General features: G+C 36.6%; 1 protein-coding gene across 1 annotated transcript in view; it reads left to right on the top strand.

The window, feature by feature from the left end:
* Positions 1-13,290, top strand: part of SERPINI2 (serpin family I member 2) — a 30,334-nt gene extending 17,044 nt beyond the window's left edge. Inside the window, exons 5-8 of the mRNA XM_028505320.2 lie at positions 1,954-2,051; positions 6,025-6,111; positions 9,092-9,181; positions 13,055-13,290. Of these exons, the coding sequence (XP_028361121.1) occupies positions 1,954-2,051; positions 6,025-6,111; positions 9,092-9,181; positions 13,055-13,131 (352 nt within the window). The 3' untranslated portion in view covers positions 13,132-13,290. The remainder of the gene's footprint in view (positions 1-1,953; positions 2,052-6,024; positions 6,112-9,091; positions 9,182-13,054) is intronic.
* The last annotated feature ends 758 nt before the right edge of the window (positions 13,291-14,048 follow it).

Raw genomic sequence — 14,048 nt, 5'->3', positions numbered from 1 at the left:
CCATTCAGTTTAAAAATAGAGTGTGGTAATAAAAAAGCAAACAAACAAACCCTCAAAACCAGTATCTTTCTTAGCAGGAAGTTGAAAACAGTTGGCATAAAGCTAGCTATTTTCATTATCAGTAGATTTGAGTGTTCCTGTTGTACCCATTCCCAGTTAACTAGGGTTTTGAATGAATTAACATCTTCCAAAAGTGCATAATATTTTACCTAAAACAATTTAAACCCAGTACATTTCTGCTGTGGCTTTTTTTGTTTTGAAAAATTAAAGTTAAGAAGCTGTTTGTTCAGTATTTGACAATTAAAACCGTGATCTAATTACACCGGTTGCCCAAGCTAATTTCTAGCCCTAGATGTGGGCTTACCTGTTACCTAAACTAGGGTCTGGCACTTGAGCAGTTGCATCTTCATTGAAACCTGAGAACACAGAGGCAAACGCCCATCCAGACACAGGCAGAGCAATATGAGCAGGAGTTGCCTGGGAATTTGGCTGATGTAGGAATATACATAGCCCCTGTTTGAGGATTTTACACTCTTTTCATTCATAAACAAAGTTTCCAACATGGTTTTCAAAAGCAAATTGATTCCTTAAGCATTTGTGAAGTCAGTGAGGATTGGCTTTTATTATTATTATTATTATTATTATTATTTATTACTGAAATGGAAAAAAGTAAGCCTCAGTGATTGCTGTTGACTTGGCATCAAGGCTCAGTCAGTGCCTAGGGGAATCTTTGAGATTCCCTTTGTAAGGTCCCTTTTCATATCAACCTGGAGAGGTGAGCTGAATCTGGAGTCGTAATTTATGGCCCTGCCTTGGAAGTGAGGCAGGAAAGATAGAATGGGAAACAAAGGCCTTAAGCTCTACCCCTTCTTCCCTTCTCCTTCCCTTCTCTGTCCTGGCTGGGACAATCAGAGAGCCAAATTTCACTGACCCCTGTTCCCCCACTTCCCCTTCCCCAATTTCTGGTAATTTGGAGGACCAAAAAATATCAACACCTGCAGAGGAGAATCAAAGTTCAGCTCATGAGGGTCAGAAGCAGAAGACCACCCTGTCTACCCCCTTGCCCATGTATAATAAAAGCCTTCCACCCAGACCCCCATCAGCAAGTTCCTTCTTCGAAGTCACCCACTCTTATTTCTTGAGTGTGTACTATTGCTTTAATAAATTCACTGTGCTTTGCTAAGTCAGTCTGTCAGGCTCTTGAATTCCTTCTTGTTCTGTGACAAGGAGCTGGATTGGGTTGAGGCTTCCCTTGGCCTCCTTGGGTTCTGCCCAACATTAGAAGTACTGAACATTTTTGTTTTTCTCCTATATTGTTTATAGGAGAAATATATTCTTTTATTTCACTTGGAAGATATATAGCTCCTTTTCAAAGTTTTACCCCTATTACTGGGCCTATTGGAAAGACATTAGGTGTGTCCATAAACTGAAGGAAGTCACATTAGTTATGACAATGGATGGGAAGGATAATAGGTTATTAATGCTTCTTTGTACTTCAGTAGGCAACAATTCCCTCCAAGGATTGTTGGCTCCTGTTCCCCTCTCATAGCATCTTGGACATCTGCCAGGAACAATCTTGGATGGTATGAAAAAATATGAGTGTATATAGTTGCTGGAGGGGAGTATTTATACTTCTAGAGAAGGAGCCAAGCAATTGAAAACTTAAACTCTCGCCCTGTTTAGTTGGAGAATTTTTACTTCAAAAGATGGAGTACTCTTTCCCCCTTCCCACCAACCTTTTATCTGGAAATCAAGTTATTAACAACCCAGAACTACTTAGTGGAACTGGAGAAATAGAGTATGTAGAAATGTAAGGAAATGTAACTGCAATAATGAAAACAAAAGATTTCACAAGATAATCTTTTCCAAGTTATCCAGCTGATAGAAAAAAAATTGGTAGCAAATGTATATAGTGTTTCAATACATTTTATCTCTCTCTCTTTTTTCTAACAGATTTAAAGTAGAACAAAAATTAGATTTCAAAGAAGCTTTGTATTCTTTGAACATTACTGAAATATTTAGTGGTGGCTGTGACCTTTCTGGAATAACAGGTAATATGATAAATAATTCTTATATTATCTGGTTAATGTATTTTCTTAGTAACTATGTTAACTGACTGATCTTAAACCTGAAGGAGCATTCAGTCCCAGAACATATAGCTCGATGATGAATAAATGCCTGAGCTGTCTGTAAACCAGCACTCTATTTTGCGTTTAAGTATTTTCCTTAATGAAAGCCAGAAATCATTCTACAATGTTAGATAAGCCTTCTGACTTTTCTCGTAATGAAACTATGTAGGTAAAGTATTATATGGGCTTTTAGTTTGACCCTATTTGGATTTTCTTATTTGAACAATGGGAATTACAATGTTGAGTCTCTCATCTAAGCAGAGCTAATAAAACTCTTATAAACCAATTTGCAAATGCTAATTCAGTAATATCAGAACCCATGAAATTGGCATTGACAACATGCTGGATGCTGAGCACAATCTAGAAACTGTAGGTTTAGCCTGGGACTGATGACAAAGCTGAGGAGATAGTCTTATGCCAACTCGAATCTGGGAAATTGTGCAGGGTTAAGATGCTCCCTTGCGCAACAAAACTCAAGGCAGCCTTTTAGTTCTTCTCATCCTGGCAGCACCCATGGGTTCAAAAATACACAATTAAACAGAGAAGATGGATAAGGAGGGCCAATTAGCCCCAAGTTACTTACCCTCTTTTACATTCAGACTTCTGTTTTATGAACTAGGCCTGATAATACAAGCCTATCTATCTGATGGGCTTTTGTAGTATAACATGGAAATTTTGTGTATTATGATATAAATATCTGGGCTTTAAGAAGTATTCATTATTTTTTTTCACTCATCAGTTATGTGGGTAAATGAACAGTAATGAGCTTTCCTGGTGGAAGAGTTGGGTGAGGCGCACAAGTGATATAGATATTCATTTTCACCTTCACACGTGATTTAGCTACTTGTTCTCACACGGACAGATTGATCTAATGTATTTGACAACTTCTTCAGCATCAGGAACGTGGCAGTCGACACCAACTACTGTAACAGGATGCCATCTGAGTGTGCCCTGGAACACAACCGCCTGAAAGGAAGCAAGCCATTTTTCTAGCACCTCTTCATCTTAAACTTCTTTTTGGCCTTTGCAAGCTTACTAGCTGTCCTTTGGAAATTTCAGACAGTTACTCACTCTGCAAATTCCCAGCAATTTGTGAATTGTATAAAATCTCTCTTTATAGGCAGATTTGTCAAGAAAATACTTTCAAAATGATTCATAAAATAATTTGTGCCAGAGAATAGCCTTGAATAGAGAATAAATGTCCAACATTTTCAGCTCTTTTTCTCTTGAATTACCTACTTGATTTGTTTTAACTATTTTGGTTCTGTCTTATTGTCTGAAATAGAATAACCATAGCCAAGGCTGGCACTGTCCCCGGCAGTTAGGAAAAGAGTGAATTTAGTGCTATTCCCTACCTTTCGTTTGTGTAATAAGCATTCACTGAAGGCTACTGTGACCCACCCCACCACTAGTGCTACAGGATATTTATACAAAAGAGACATTACCTTTTACTAATGTAGTTCAGAAGTTTTATTTTTAAAATTAATTTAATTTTTTTAAGATTTTATTTATTTATTTTTAGGGAGGGAAGGGAGGGGGGCAGAGAGAGAGGGGAAGAGAGAGAGAGAGAGAGAAACATCAATGTGCGGTTGCTGGGGGTTATGGCCTGCAACCCAGGAATGTACTCTAGCTGGGAATTGAACCTGGGACACTTTGGTTCCCAGCCCACGCTCAATCCACTGAGCTACGCCAGCCAGGTAATTTTTGTATGTATGTATTTATTTATAGAGAAAGGGAAAGAGAGAGAGAAGGAGAGGAAGAGAAACATCAATGATTGGTTGCCTCTTGTACGCCCCCTACTGGCGACCTGGCCCACAACCCAGGCATGCATCAAACCTGCAACCTTTCAGTTTGCCAGCTGGCACTCAACCCACTGAGCCACACCAGCCAGGGCAGTTCAGAAGTTTTAGGTGAAATGTTTTCGGGGAATTAGCATGAACATTTTAAGATGAAGATTTGACTGATGGTATTCCTTTTTATGTCATTGTTAGTAAAATATTTAACCTCCTGAGCATCAATGTATAAATCTGTTAAAAGAAATAATTATTCTAGTGGCAGAAATAAATAAAAGGATGTATGTAAGTCACCTGGTTCAACATCTGGCACAAAGTAGTTACTCAATATATGTTAAATTAGAAAAATGGGGCAAATGGATCATTAATATTTACCTGCACATTTTCTAGCCATCTATATGAGGGGTTTTTTGTCTTTTTAATTTGACAAAGACGTATGTGGAATTTTCATAGAAAATTAAGGGAAACTTTTACTACATAGGTTAAATGAATGAATTTATGGAGTCAAGACTTCTTGTTCTGGCCTACTACCTCCCATGTCCTGTTCTTTTCTCAACTGGGCTCTCTGTGCAGTAAGATGAAATACACAAGACCAAGTTGCTCAGTCTCATAGCCCGAGTCACTTGGTCTGGTGGCATTGTGAAAGTGGGTGAAATTCTCTACTTCTCCCCAACCTGCTTTTAGACCTTGGCCCTTGGTATGGTCCTCTAAGTCATCTACTGTGTGAATCCTGTCATTTACCTGGCAATCCTGGAGAAAGAAGGAGCCTTGTTGCGTGACCTTAAAGACATTCTCTTGCTTTTCAGTTAATCTACACAAGAAGGCGGATGTCCACTTTTCTCCATCTTGTATGTCAGAATTAGGTGAGGGAAGACTGCTATTAGGAAGTGACATTTTGCTGAAACCTGAATAACAAGGGAGTTAATGGAGAAAGAAGTTCTAAGCAGCAGGAGAGCTAGGGTTAAGGGCTTGATGCCTGACTTTGTAGCTGGGTGAAGAAGACAGACGGGTAGAAGAGGATAAAAGTAATCAGAGCCCAAATACAATCATCATGAGTGATTCAGAGTTTATTTTTAGTGGGATGGGAAGCTGTTTCTTATGCAAATGTTCCTTAATGACTTCTGTCTTGCCTGAGGACGTTTACTTTTCAGCAAGCTTACAAAGCTGGTTCCCCTTTGCTAAGGCATTTCTTGAATCCTTCAACATTGGGTGGTTTGGGTGGAGTCTACCTGCACCACATCAGCTTCTCTCTCAAGAAGCAGGAAGCTCCTCTTTCTCCTTTTTTGCAAGTTTCAGAGCCAGTCTTCCTCTCCACTCTCCTCAGCACTGAATGAATGCCTGGCCATATTTTAGCTGTCTCTCTGTGGAACTTGGTCAGAGCGGGAAGGCTGATGGCTTCTGAACTTGAGGTGTCTCTTCCCTCTTCTCAAGGAGACCATCCTCACAGGCCACTGTGTGGGCAACGTTCACACATACATCTGCTCCACCGAAAAGAGAAGAGGGGCCGTCTCTCTCGGCTTGTATCCACCATCGTTCGACAAAACATTGTACGACACCATCGTACGCTGAAAACTTGGACATTTTCAAGTCTAGCTCTGAAGTGACTTTGTAACTGATACCACAAAAGCTCTTTAGGCTTTCATTGTTTCAGCAGTCTTAAAGGAAAGTAAATTTCATTTTAAACTCAGATCAAAACTGAATAGAGGGTTTAAAAGGCAAGTTGCCTTTGAGGTTGAATACATAGGGTGAGATTAATTCGAATCTATAAAGCCTCTTTCAACTTCTCTGTAGACCGTGGCTAAAAGGAACAAAACCTGCTGACCATTCAAATATTTCACTTAATGAGAGATCTGATTTGAGGCTCACACCCTTCTGTCTTTACCTTTTATATCTGGGCTAAGCTTGGCGTCTCTATACCTGTCTCTAAACCATTCCTGCAAAAGCTAAACCTAAACCACTTTTATCTCTTGCAAATTAACTAACTTGGAAAGAGGTTCTTTATCTCATTTTCTTCATTCATTTGAAAATGTAATTAACCTGAGACCAAATAAGCAATGTCTCTGAATTTTAACTCTTAAATACGCTTTTATATTTTCCAACAGATTCCTCTGAGGTGTACGTTTCTCAGGTCATGCAGCAAGTTTTCTTTGAGATAAATGAAGATGGCAGTGAAGCTGCAACATCTACTGGTAGGACAAGTGATTCACAACAGGCAGGGAGGAAAGACTGGGGGGCAGTGAGTATTAGGGTGCTGGTGCTTTTGCAGTACTCTGATCTCACTTTTCACTCCTTCTGTCTCATCCTCTATAAGAAGGAAAAAAAAAAGGAGTTGGTTATATAAGGTGCTTATGCATCTCTGCAGCTATAGTGTAATGCAAAAAGAGAGGAAATAATTTGATTAGGGGTTGAGGACTGTCTATTGATATACACTTATTTGCAAATTGGATTACCTGTCACTTAGCAGATGGGACGTGTGGAGAAAACTTTAGGCTCAAATAAAAAAAATTATTGTGCAGAAATGCTCACTGTTAAGTCATTGTTAATTTCATTCTTCCATCACACCATGTTAGTCTTTTGTCATTGATTCTTGCCATTATCTCCATGGTAATGGTTCTCCAACTTAGTTGCACATTAGAATCACCTGGAAAGCCTTTAAAAATCCTGTGCTCAGTACACAGCCCAAAATAATCATTGAGATAAAGCTGTATGTCTGGAGATAAGATCTAAGTTCTAGCGTTTTCTTAAGTTTCCCTAAATATTTCCACTGTGCTTCCAGGGTTGTGAACCAGTGCTCTGCAGTGGCTGGCAGCCTGTATTTGCTACTGCAAGCGTAGTGCATCAGCGCCACTCAAGAACTGGTTAGACGTGCAGAACTTCAGGCCCAACTTCGGACCTGCTGAATCAGAAAAGTACAAGGTCTCCTGGTGCTCTGTGTATACATTTCAGTTTGAGACCAACTCCTCTATGACATATTCCCTTGAACAAATGACATTTTGAATAGTAGCCATGATGCATATGAGAAACTTAAATAATAATTAGAGAAAAGCCTTAAATTTAATTAGAAGTGAAAAAGCAACTTTAATGAATCCCTCATATGTCTACTTTAATTTTTTAGACTACTTAGATTCTAACCAATATGCAATAATATGTATTATTTAAACTGTCTTATTGGTAATTTTATAAGTTTTTATATGTGAATTTCTTGATTAATTTGTAATGTAGTTAGTGCCAATGGTTTTGACATCTGGGTGTGACACACTGGACTTTCTCGTTCCATCATCTCCAGAAGCATTTGCATTACTGTACTCAAGGAACTTACATTGGAGGGGATGCGATATTTCAGTTCTTGGAGATATCAAAAGGTTGCATTGGTATGAGGTTACTCCCCATGTAGAATTTTACAGCTGCTTTTACGTAGAATCAAAAGTGTTCTTCTGATCCTCTCATTATACTTGTGAAAAAACAGACCCAGTAGTGTGACCCCAAGCAAGAACTATTCCTTGACGGCTGAGTTTGAACTGAATCAGTTCCCTAACTTCATGTTTGGAGCTCTCTCTGCTATTGTCCCCTGGCTCTCACTTTACAGTTCTCTAAGAGGCTGTATCGATCCTTAAGGGATCAGAGGTGACCCTGATTTGTTACACCACAGTACAGTCAGCGTATTTTAACTTTCAGGCCTGTGCTCAGGGGTTGCTAATGAACAAAGGAGCTCTGGTATTCACCCAATGAGAATGGGAGTTGGACTGATGTTGCCTTTCTGGTCATTTTATTAATTCAGACATGGGCCTGTATTCATTGGTAATCTGGGCAACACAGCCCTGATAATCCAGATAGGACAGTGCTATGTATTTTACATTACTAAGTTTATCTGTTATTGTGAAAAGGATCAGAACGTGCCACCCCCAAATATGCAACTTTTGGCAGAAATGCTATTTTGAGCTGGAGGCAACTGAGAAATAAGAGATACAAAAAGAGCTCTCTACCCGCGCCTGTCTGCCTAAATCAGGGCATAAATTTGCACCTTTGTCGCGGGAGAAGAAAGTTGGCAGTGAGATGAGTCTGCATAACAAACTTTGGTGAATAAACCTAATGTACCATTAATTTCCCTGTATATTTACCTTTCCACATTTTACCACTCCTGAGGGTCCACATCCTTTTTCCTTGGTCTACTCTCTTCCCCACAATTTACCAATCTTTGGAAATACGGTATATGTAAGTGCTCAAGCCTAACCATTTCTTTGGGCATTCACTTCTTTTCTGTGAAGCTCCCGATAAAAAAATAAACAGTGTCTTCTGTTAATCTATTTTTGTCAGTTTAATTTGCACACCCCAAAGAGTGCAGAAGAACAGTTTTTTTCTTCTTTGGTACAATTGTTTTTCAATTCTGAACAGACAAGTTACATTTTTAAATAATTATTTTTTCATAGGTCTAAAAAATTGTATGAAATCATTGTACTAGTAAAGAAAACATCTGACTTGAGTGTAGAGATATTTAATCTAGAAAGAAAAAATTCAATCATTTAAATTTACCCACTCTCAATATTGACAAATGACACCACAGAGCAGCATGGCATAAATTATCATAGTAAATAATTGCCAAGGCAGCAAATCTCAGCTTCTAATCTCACGATAAAAACCCCCCACACATTGACAGCACAAGTCCTAAAAGCTCTGAACTCACAGAATAATTTTGGAAAGGTAAGTTAAAAAATGAATTTAAACTCAGATATGATTACCACAAGCCTGAAGAATAGAAATAAAGTGCAAACATATCTGCATAGAAATTAGAGTTGAAACACTGTAAGAATAAATCACATAATGTAAATAAAAAGTGAGAAGAAAATTACTATTTAAAAGATGAAATATTTCAACTGCTTTCACTAAATTGAATCTAGTATCTCGCTTTCTTCTTCATTGAGCATAAATGTGAAGTTGGAATTAGTCCATGAATGATCCAATATTTATTCTTCTGCTTTCTGGTTTTCAACTTTATTCCAAATTTTTCTGCATTTAGAAAATGGTAATTTTTCCACATGTTAACTCCTCAAACCAGATGACCTTTCCTGTCTACAAAAAGCATTATGGATATATTTTTTTACTAATTTTTTAAAAAATTTCTTCACCGATACTTTAATGTGAACATCTATAATCATTGTCTCTATTTTATAGGAGTACACATCCCTGCGATCATGAGCCTGGCTAGAAACCAATTTACAGCAAACCATCCGTTTCTCTTTATTATGAAGAATAACCCAACAGGTACCTTTTCTGAGAATTCCCTGGGGGAGCTATTTGGTTAAACATTCCTAGCTGCTAATTGCAATCTGCATATCTGAATCACTTATTCTTGCAATGGGTATTTGTTGAGTGCTTGTTTTGTACCAGGCATCCTATTTTAAGAGATATCAAGGACCTAAACGAAGGCAGTGGTAATAATAGCAGTTTGCATACCTATTATATGTGCTAACCATTTCGAATATTATCTTTAAATTGACATCATTTCGGTAAGTTAGACCTTTGCCCAATAAAGACACAGAAGCTCTGGCAGAGGTTATGTAATTTGTCTAAGTGACTGAGAGGGACTAGATAGGACGTGTTTGTCTCTGAAGTCAGCTGTCTACAATGCTACAAAATGAGTCCAGATTGAGAGTGGTAGAGTTGTGAAAAGTTTCACAGGTAGATTCCAAAAGAGTAAGTGAGTAGTACGTATAGACTCTGAGTGGGAGGGAGGGGCCAAACATAATTCTAAATCTTTGAAGTGGTCATTTGGTGAAAGATAATGCAGGTAGGTACAAAAGGTAGAGATCACAGTGGTGGATTGGATTGGCATTGGACACGATGTCAACATGTGGAAATACAGATTGTCTGGGCAGATGTTTCTGTACTTTCTTTTATGAAAAAGGGAGGTCAGGAGTGTGATCCAGTGAGAGAACTGTCTTCAAGTTTATATTCAGGACTCCCAGCGTCATGATGACTATGTGAAGGTTATAAACCAAATGAGAGCAAAAATCATTTTTTATTCACTCACATATCCAGCCCCATATGTGGCAGAGTGCCTTGCACATGATATCTGTGTCCCTAGAGACTGAGAGTATGGTCTGAGTGTCAGACCTGGGCTCAAGTCCCAGCTCAATGAGCTAATAGTTGTAACACAATCACTTATACTTTCTACATCATATTTTCCTTATCTCCTACATGAACATAATAGCTTATCTCATAAGTTAAATATGAGAATATACGAAGTCTATAAAACCGTGTCTGGCCCATAGTGTTTACTATAAACAATCAATAAACAGTATTGAGTGAATGACTGCATACACAAAGGAAAATGAAAAAAAGTTTCTCTGTATAAATTGGTTTACATGGAAGGGAGAAATAGTTAATTCATAATCTATATCTGTTAGATTAACTAGGGATTTTGATGTTATTGGTCCCTTAAAGGATATGCCAGTCTCTTTATTCAGACTCCATGAAACTAATGTTGAATGGCCCTTCTGAAAGCTATGGGAACAGTGGAACAGTTTCATAGTGGCTGAAATTACATAAACACAACTTCAATTCCGGCAGTAGATGTGTCAGTGTCTAAAGATATTCTGATTATGTCATTTGATTTGTACATACTTAACCTTTGGATAACTCTAATTTCTTACAATTACTATGCAATTACTGAGTATGGAGAACAGAAAGAAATGAAGCTACATTGGGCATCGGTGAACAAGGAAATAATAGCATATAGAAGAGCGATGTTTGACTCTGTGTTTTCTAAGTTGATGACTAAGGCCATGTAATAGTCATCAGCTAAATGGCAGTGAGATTCAAAACCTAAAATAAAGTACTTACTTATTTATTTGTGATATGGCTTCATTATCAGATCTTAATGACAATTTCTACTCTTCTATGAACTTAATTGTAATGTCACTTTCTAAACTAGGGTTATTCCCTTAAAGTATTATTTAAAATGAATGCTCACCCATTGGTCAGGAGCTATAAATTGTGACCATATAAAATGTATAATGGCTATTATCTTAAGATAACACACATTCAGAGATTTATTTATTTTTCTTTCACAAATGAACTCAAGAAATCATTTAGATTGATGAAGATGGTGATTTTGCATAGCATAGTAGATTACTAAGAGGCTTAATGCCCTACATAAAATATATTCATTTGACAATTTCAGAGGTACAAAAATGAATTATTTCAGATTTTGTGCAACAATTTTTATCTATATTTAAAAATTGTGTAAAATCCATGCATTATTTGTATTTTTCTATCAGGTTAGTTTTATATTTTCGTGTAGTTTATCAAAGCTATTACTAAGCTGAACTTCCAGGGAAATAAAGAATGTTTTTTATTCTTTTAGGATGAGGGGCTCAGGAGCTCAGGGGCTGAGGATATAAGCCAACGTTAGAGACTTTCAGAGAAAAATTGTGAAAGGTGCTACATGAAAGGTGTCATTTCTGAGAAAGTAGTGAATCAAGATTTTGAAACTGACAGTACCATATGCATATTAAAAATACTGTGTTTAGAACTCTTTCAGGTCTTGAAGAGAGAAACAGACTGCAGGATATTTATTAAGAAATCTTTTATTTTAAGCCATTAGCTTCAATTGTGCTATTATATTTTAATATTAAGAGGCAAAAGTTGTTTACATCTTATATAGATGTGTATAAATATGATAATTTAATATGGGACACCTCTCTAAGAAGGGGGCATGAAGAGAAAAATGAAAACAGTTATGATTTCTGTTTCATCCTGTCTCTAAATCCATTGCTACTATGTCAGAAGAGATTTCACTAATCTTCTCAGTGTAGTAGTGAGTAGACTGGTGAGTGCATGAACACTTAATTTAAAAGGTGGCTCTCCTGGGTCAAAGAAACTGACTGTGAAGGCTGAAACAAGTGGTTTTTGTATAATGTCCTACATTTCCAAGTGTTTAATATTTTCACCTGCTGTCTTCAGTTATGAATTTCTGTAAAAGTTACTCTAACAATTTCCTGAACAAATAATTCTCATAGGAATTTTGATACCATAGCATTAGAAAGATATGAGTCACTGATGATTCTTATTGTAACAAGAACCATCCCAGCTATCCTGGGAGAAGTTAATTATGCATCCTTATCTGTCTGAAAAATAGGAGTACTAGTTTTCTTTCTTTTTTTCCCAGAACTATTTTGATATTTTTAATTACTATTAACTATAATTTTCCATAAAGTTATTATTGATTATAATTATTCAGAAAAAGAAGAAAAAGTCTGCTAGAGATTACATCTATTTCTATGCTTTTGTCAGAGTGTGTGAGTTGTTAGACTGAACAGTACAAAAGTTAATGAAAGAGGACTCTATCACTGTTATTGCAAAGACATTAAAATATAATTTTCATTAGCTTTAAAATTGCATGGAACCCATTTGATCACTTTTGAAATTAACCTTAATTCCATGTGACTGTAAAGAACTTAAAGCATATGACATAGTTCCATTCAAACCGCTTTCCTTGCCCTGGTTGAATAAAAGGTGAATGGATTTTTAACACATCATTTCTTTCTTTTTTTTCTCTAGTTCTTAGTCACTTTTCACCTGTGAGCACAAAATGGCTGGAAATAGGCATTTGCATTTGTGATGTATACCATATCACCTCCATGAGGTTTTGAAAGCACTGGAGATATAAAAACATTGTCTTTAGCAGTGAACTTTGAATCAGAGCTGAAGATCTTGAGAAGCTGTACTTTTAAGCCTCAGGGCTTATGTTACATGCATTAAAAGATGACTGCTAATGCATTAAATTTAAAACTCTATCATGCTCATCACTATTTTATTATGCTGCGTTTGCTTGACTGAGTCTCTATATTTAGAAGAACACTTCTAGGTCACTTTATTTTTGCTTTCCTATATGAAAAACTGGACTAATGTATTTTTCATGACAAGTTGTTGTGGGTATTAATTTACTTTATAAATTACCAGAAAGTAATTAATAATAACTATTTTAAATAACATTATTTATTTCAGACAAAGGAGAGGGTTTTCTTGTTTGACATTGCTTATTTGTCTGATTTGTTAAATTAGTAAGAAAAACTAATTACTATTAACTTTTTTTCTTCCAGAAATTCATAAAATATATTTTTCCTTTTCTAGATTCAATTGTATTTATGGGACGGGTGACAAGTCCCGACACCCAGAACACGAAAGGAAGAGATTTAGATTCACTCTGAATGAAATGCACAGATGATAAGGTGATTGATTACTAGAAAATTATTGATTGGCAATATCATCATCTTGCAAATATATTCTATGTACTTTTTTCTGTTTTAAACTGTGCCTGTGTTAATCTTTATTAACATAGACCTGTATTAATGAATAAATCAAATTATCAAGAAATGAACATTTATTTAGTGCTTCTATTCTTTTTTGTGTGTTTTATGAAGCCTATATGAGTCAACCTGTATCCATACTACTATTAATATATTAGAACAATCTTGTGTAAGATATTTTACATTTCTGACTTAGATTTCAAATTTCTGTCTTAGATTTGAAAGCCTCTATATTGCTAGAACACTGGACTAGTTTACTCCCAGACATAATAGCCCTGTCCGGGCCTTCGGGAAGCAAGGGCTAATGGAGTGGCTGGTGTGTGTGTGTGTGTGTGTGTGTGTGTGTGTGTGTGTGTGTACCTCTCTGGGGTGCCACTTAAAATGTGGAAGTCTAGTATCTATGACAATAGAGAAACTTTGAATTTTTTGCTAATCTTAATTAGACATTCTCTGTGTTGCATTTAACATTTGCCTTGTTTTAATACCTTTTAGGACACATAATTTTTTTTCTGTTCTGATTTAAGCTGTCAACATGTCTAGAAAGGAGAAATGATACAAGCTTTTATAAAGCTTTCTTATGTGGCAAAGTGGCAGCTAAATTAGTGTGATTCAAGAGGCTGACCTTCTGAAATTTTACAACACTGAGCTAAGGAAGTGTTCAAGTGAAGATTTTAATCTATAAAGATTAAGTGCAGAACCCTTCCTCTGAATGCCCTGAAATGTCAGATGGGAATATCTAAAATAATACTTCGTTCCAATGACTTAATATAACATGTTTCACAGTTTTTCCATTTGCATGTTAATGATGTCAAGTGTCT

The sequence above is a fragment of the Phyllostomus discolor genome, chromosome 2 (genome assembly GCF_004126475.2).
Source record: "Phyllostomus discolor isolate MPI-MPIP mPhyDis1 chromosome 2, mPhyDis1.pri.v3, whole genome shotgun sequence".
In the NCBI taxonomy this organism is placed as follows: domain Eukaryota; kingdom Metazoa; phylum Chordata; class Mammalia; order Chiroptera; family Phyllostomidae; genus Phyllostomus; species Phyllostomus discolor.
Note: the sequence above shows the minus strand (reverse complement) of the source record. Positions and strands in the feature narration are given on the sequence as shown.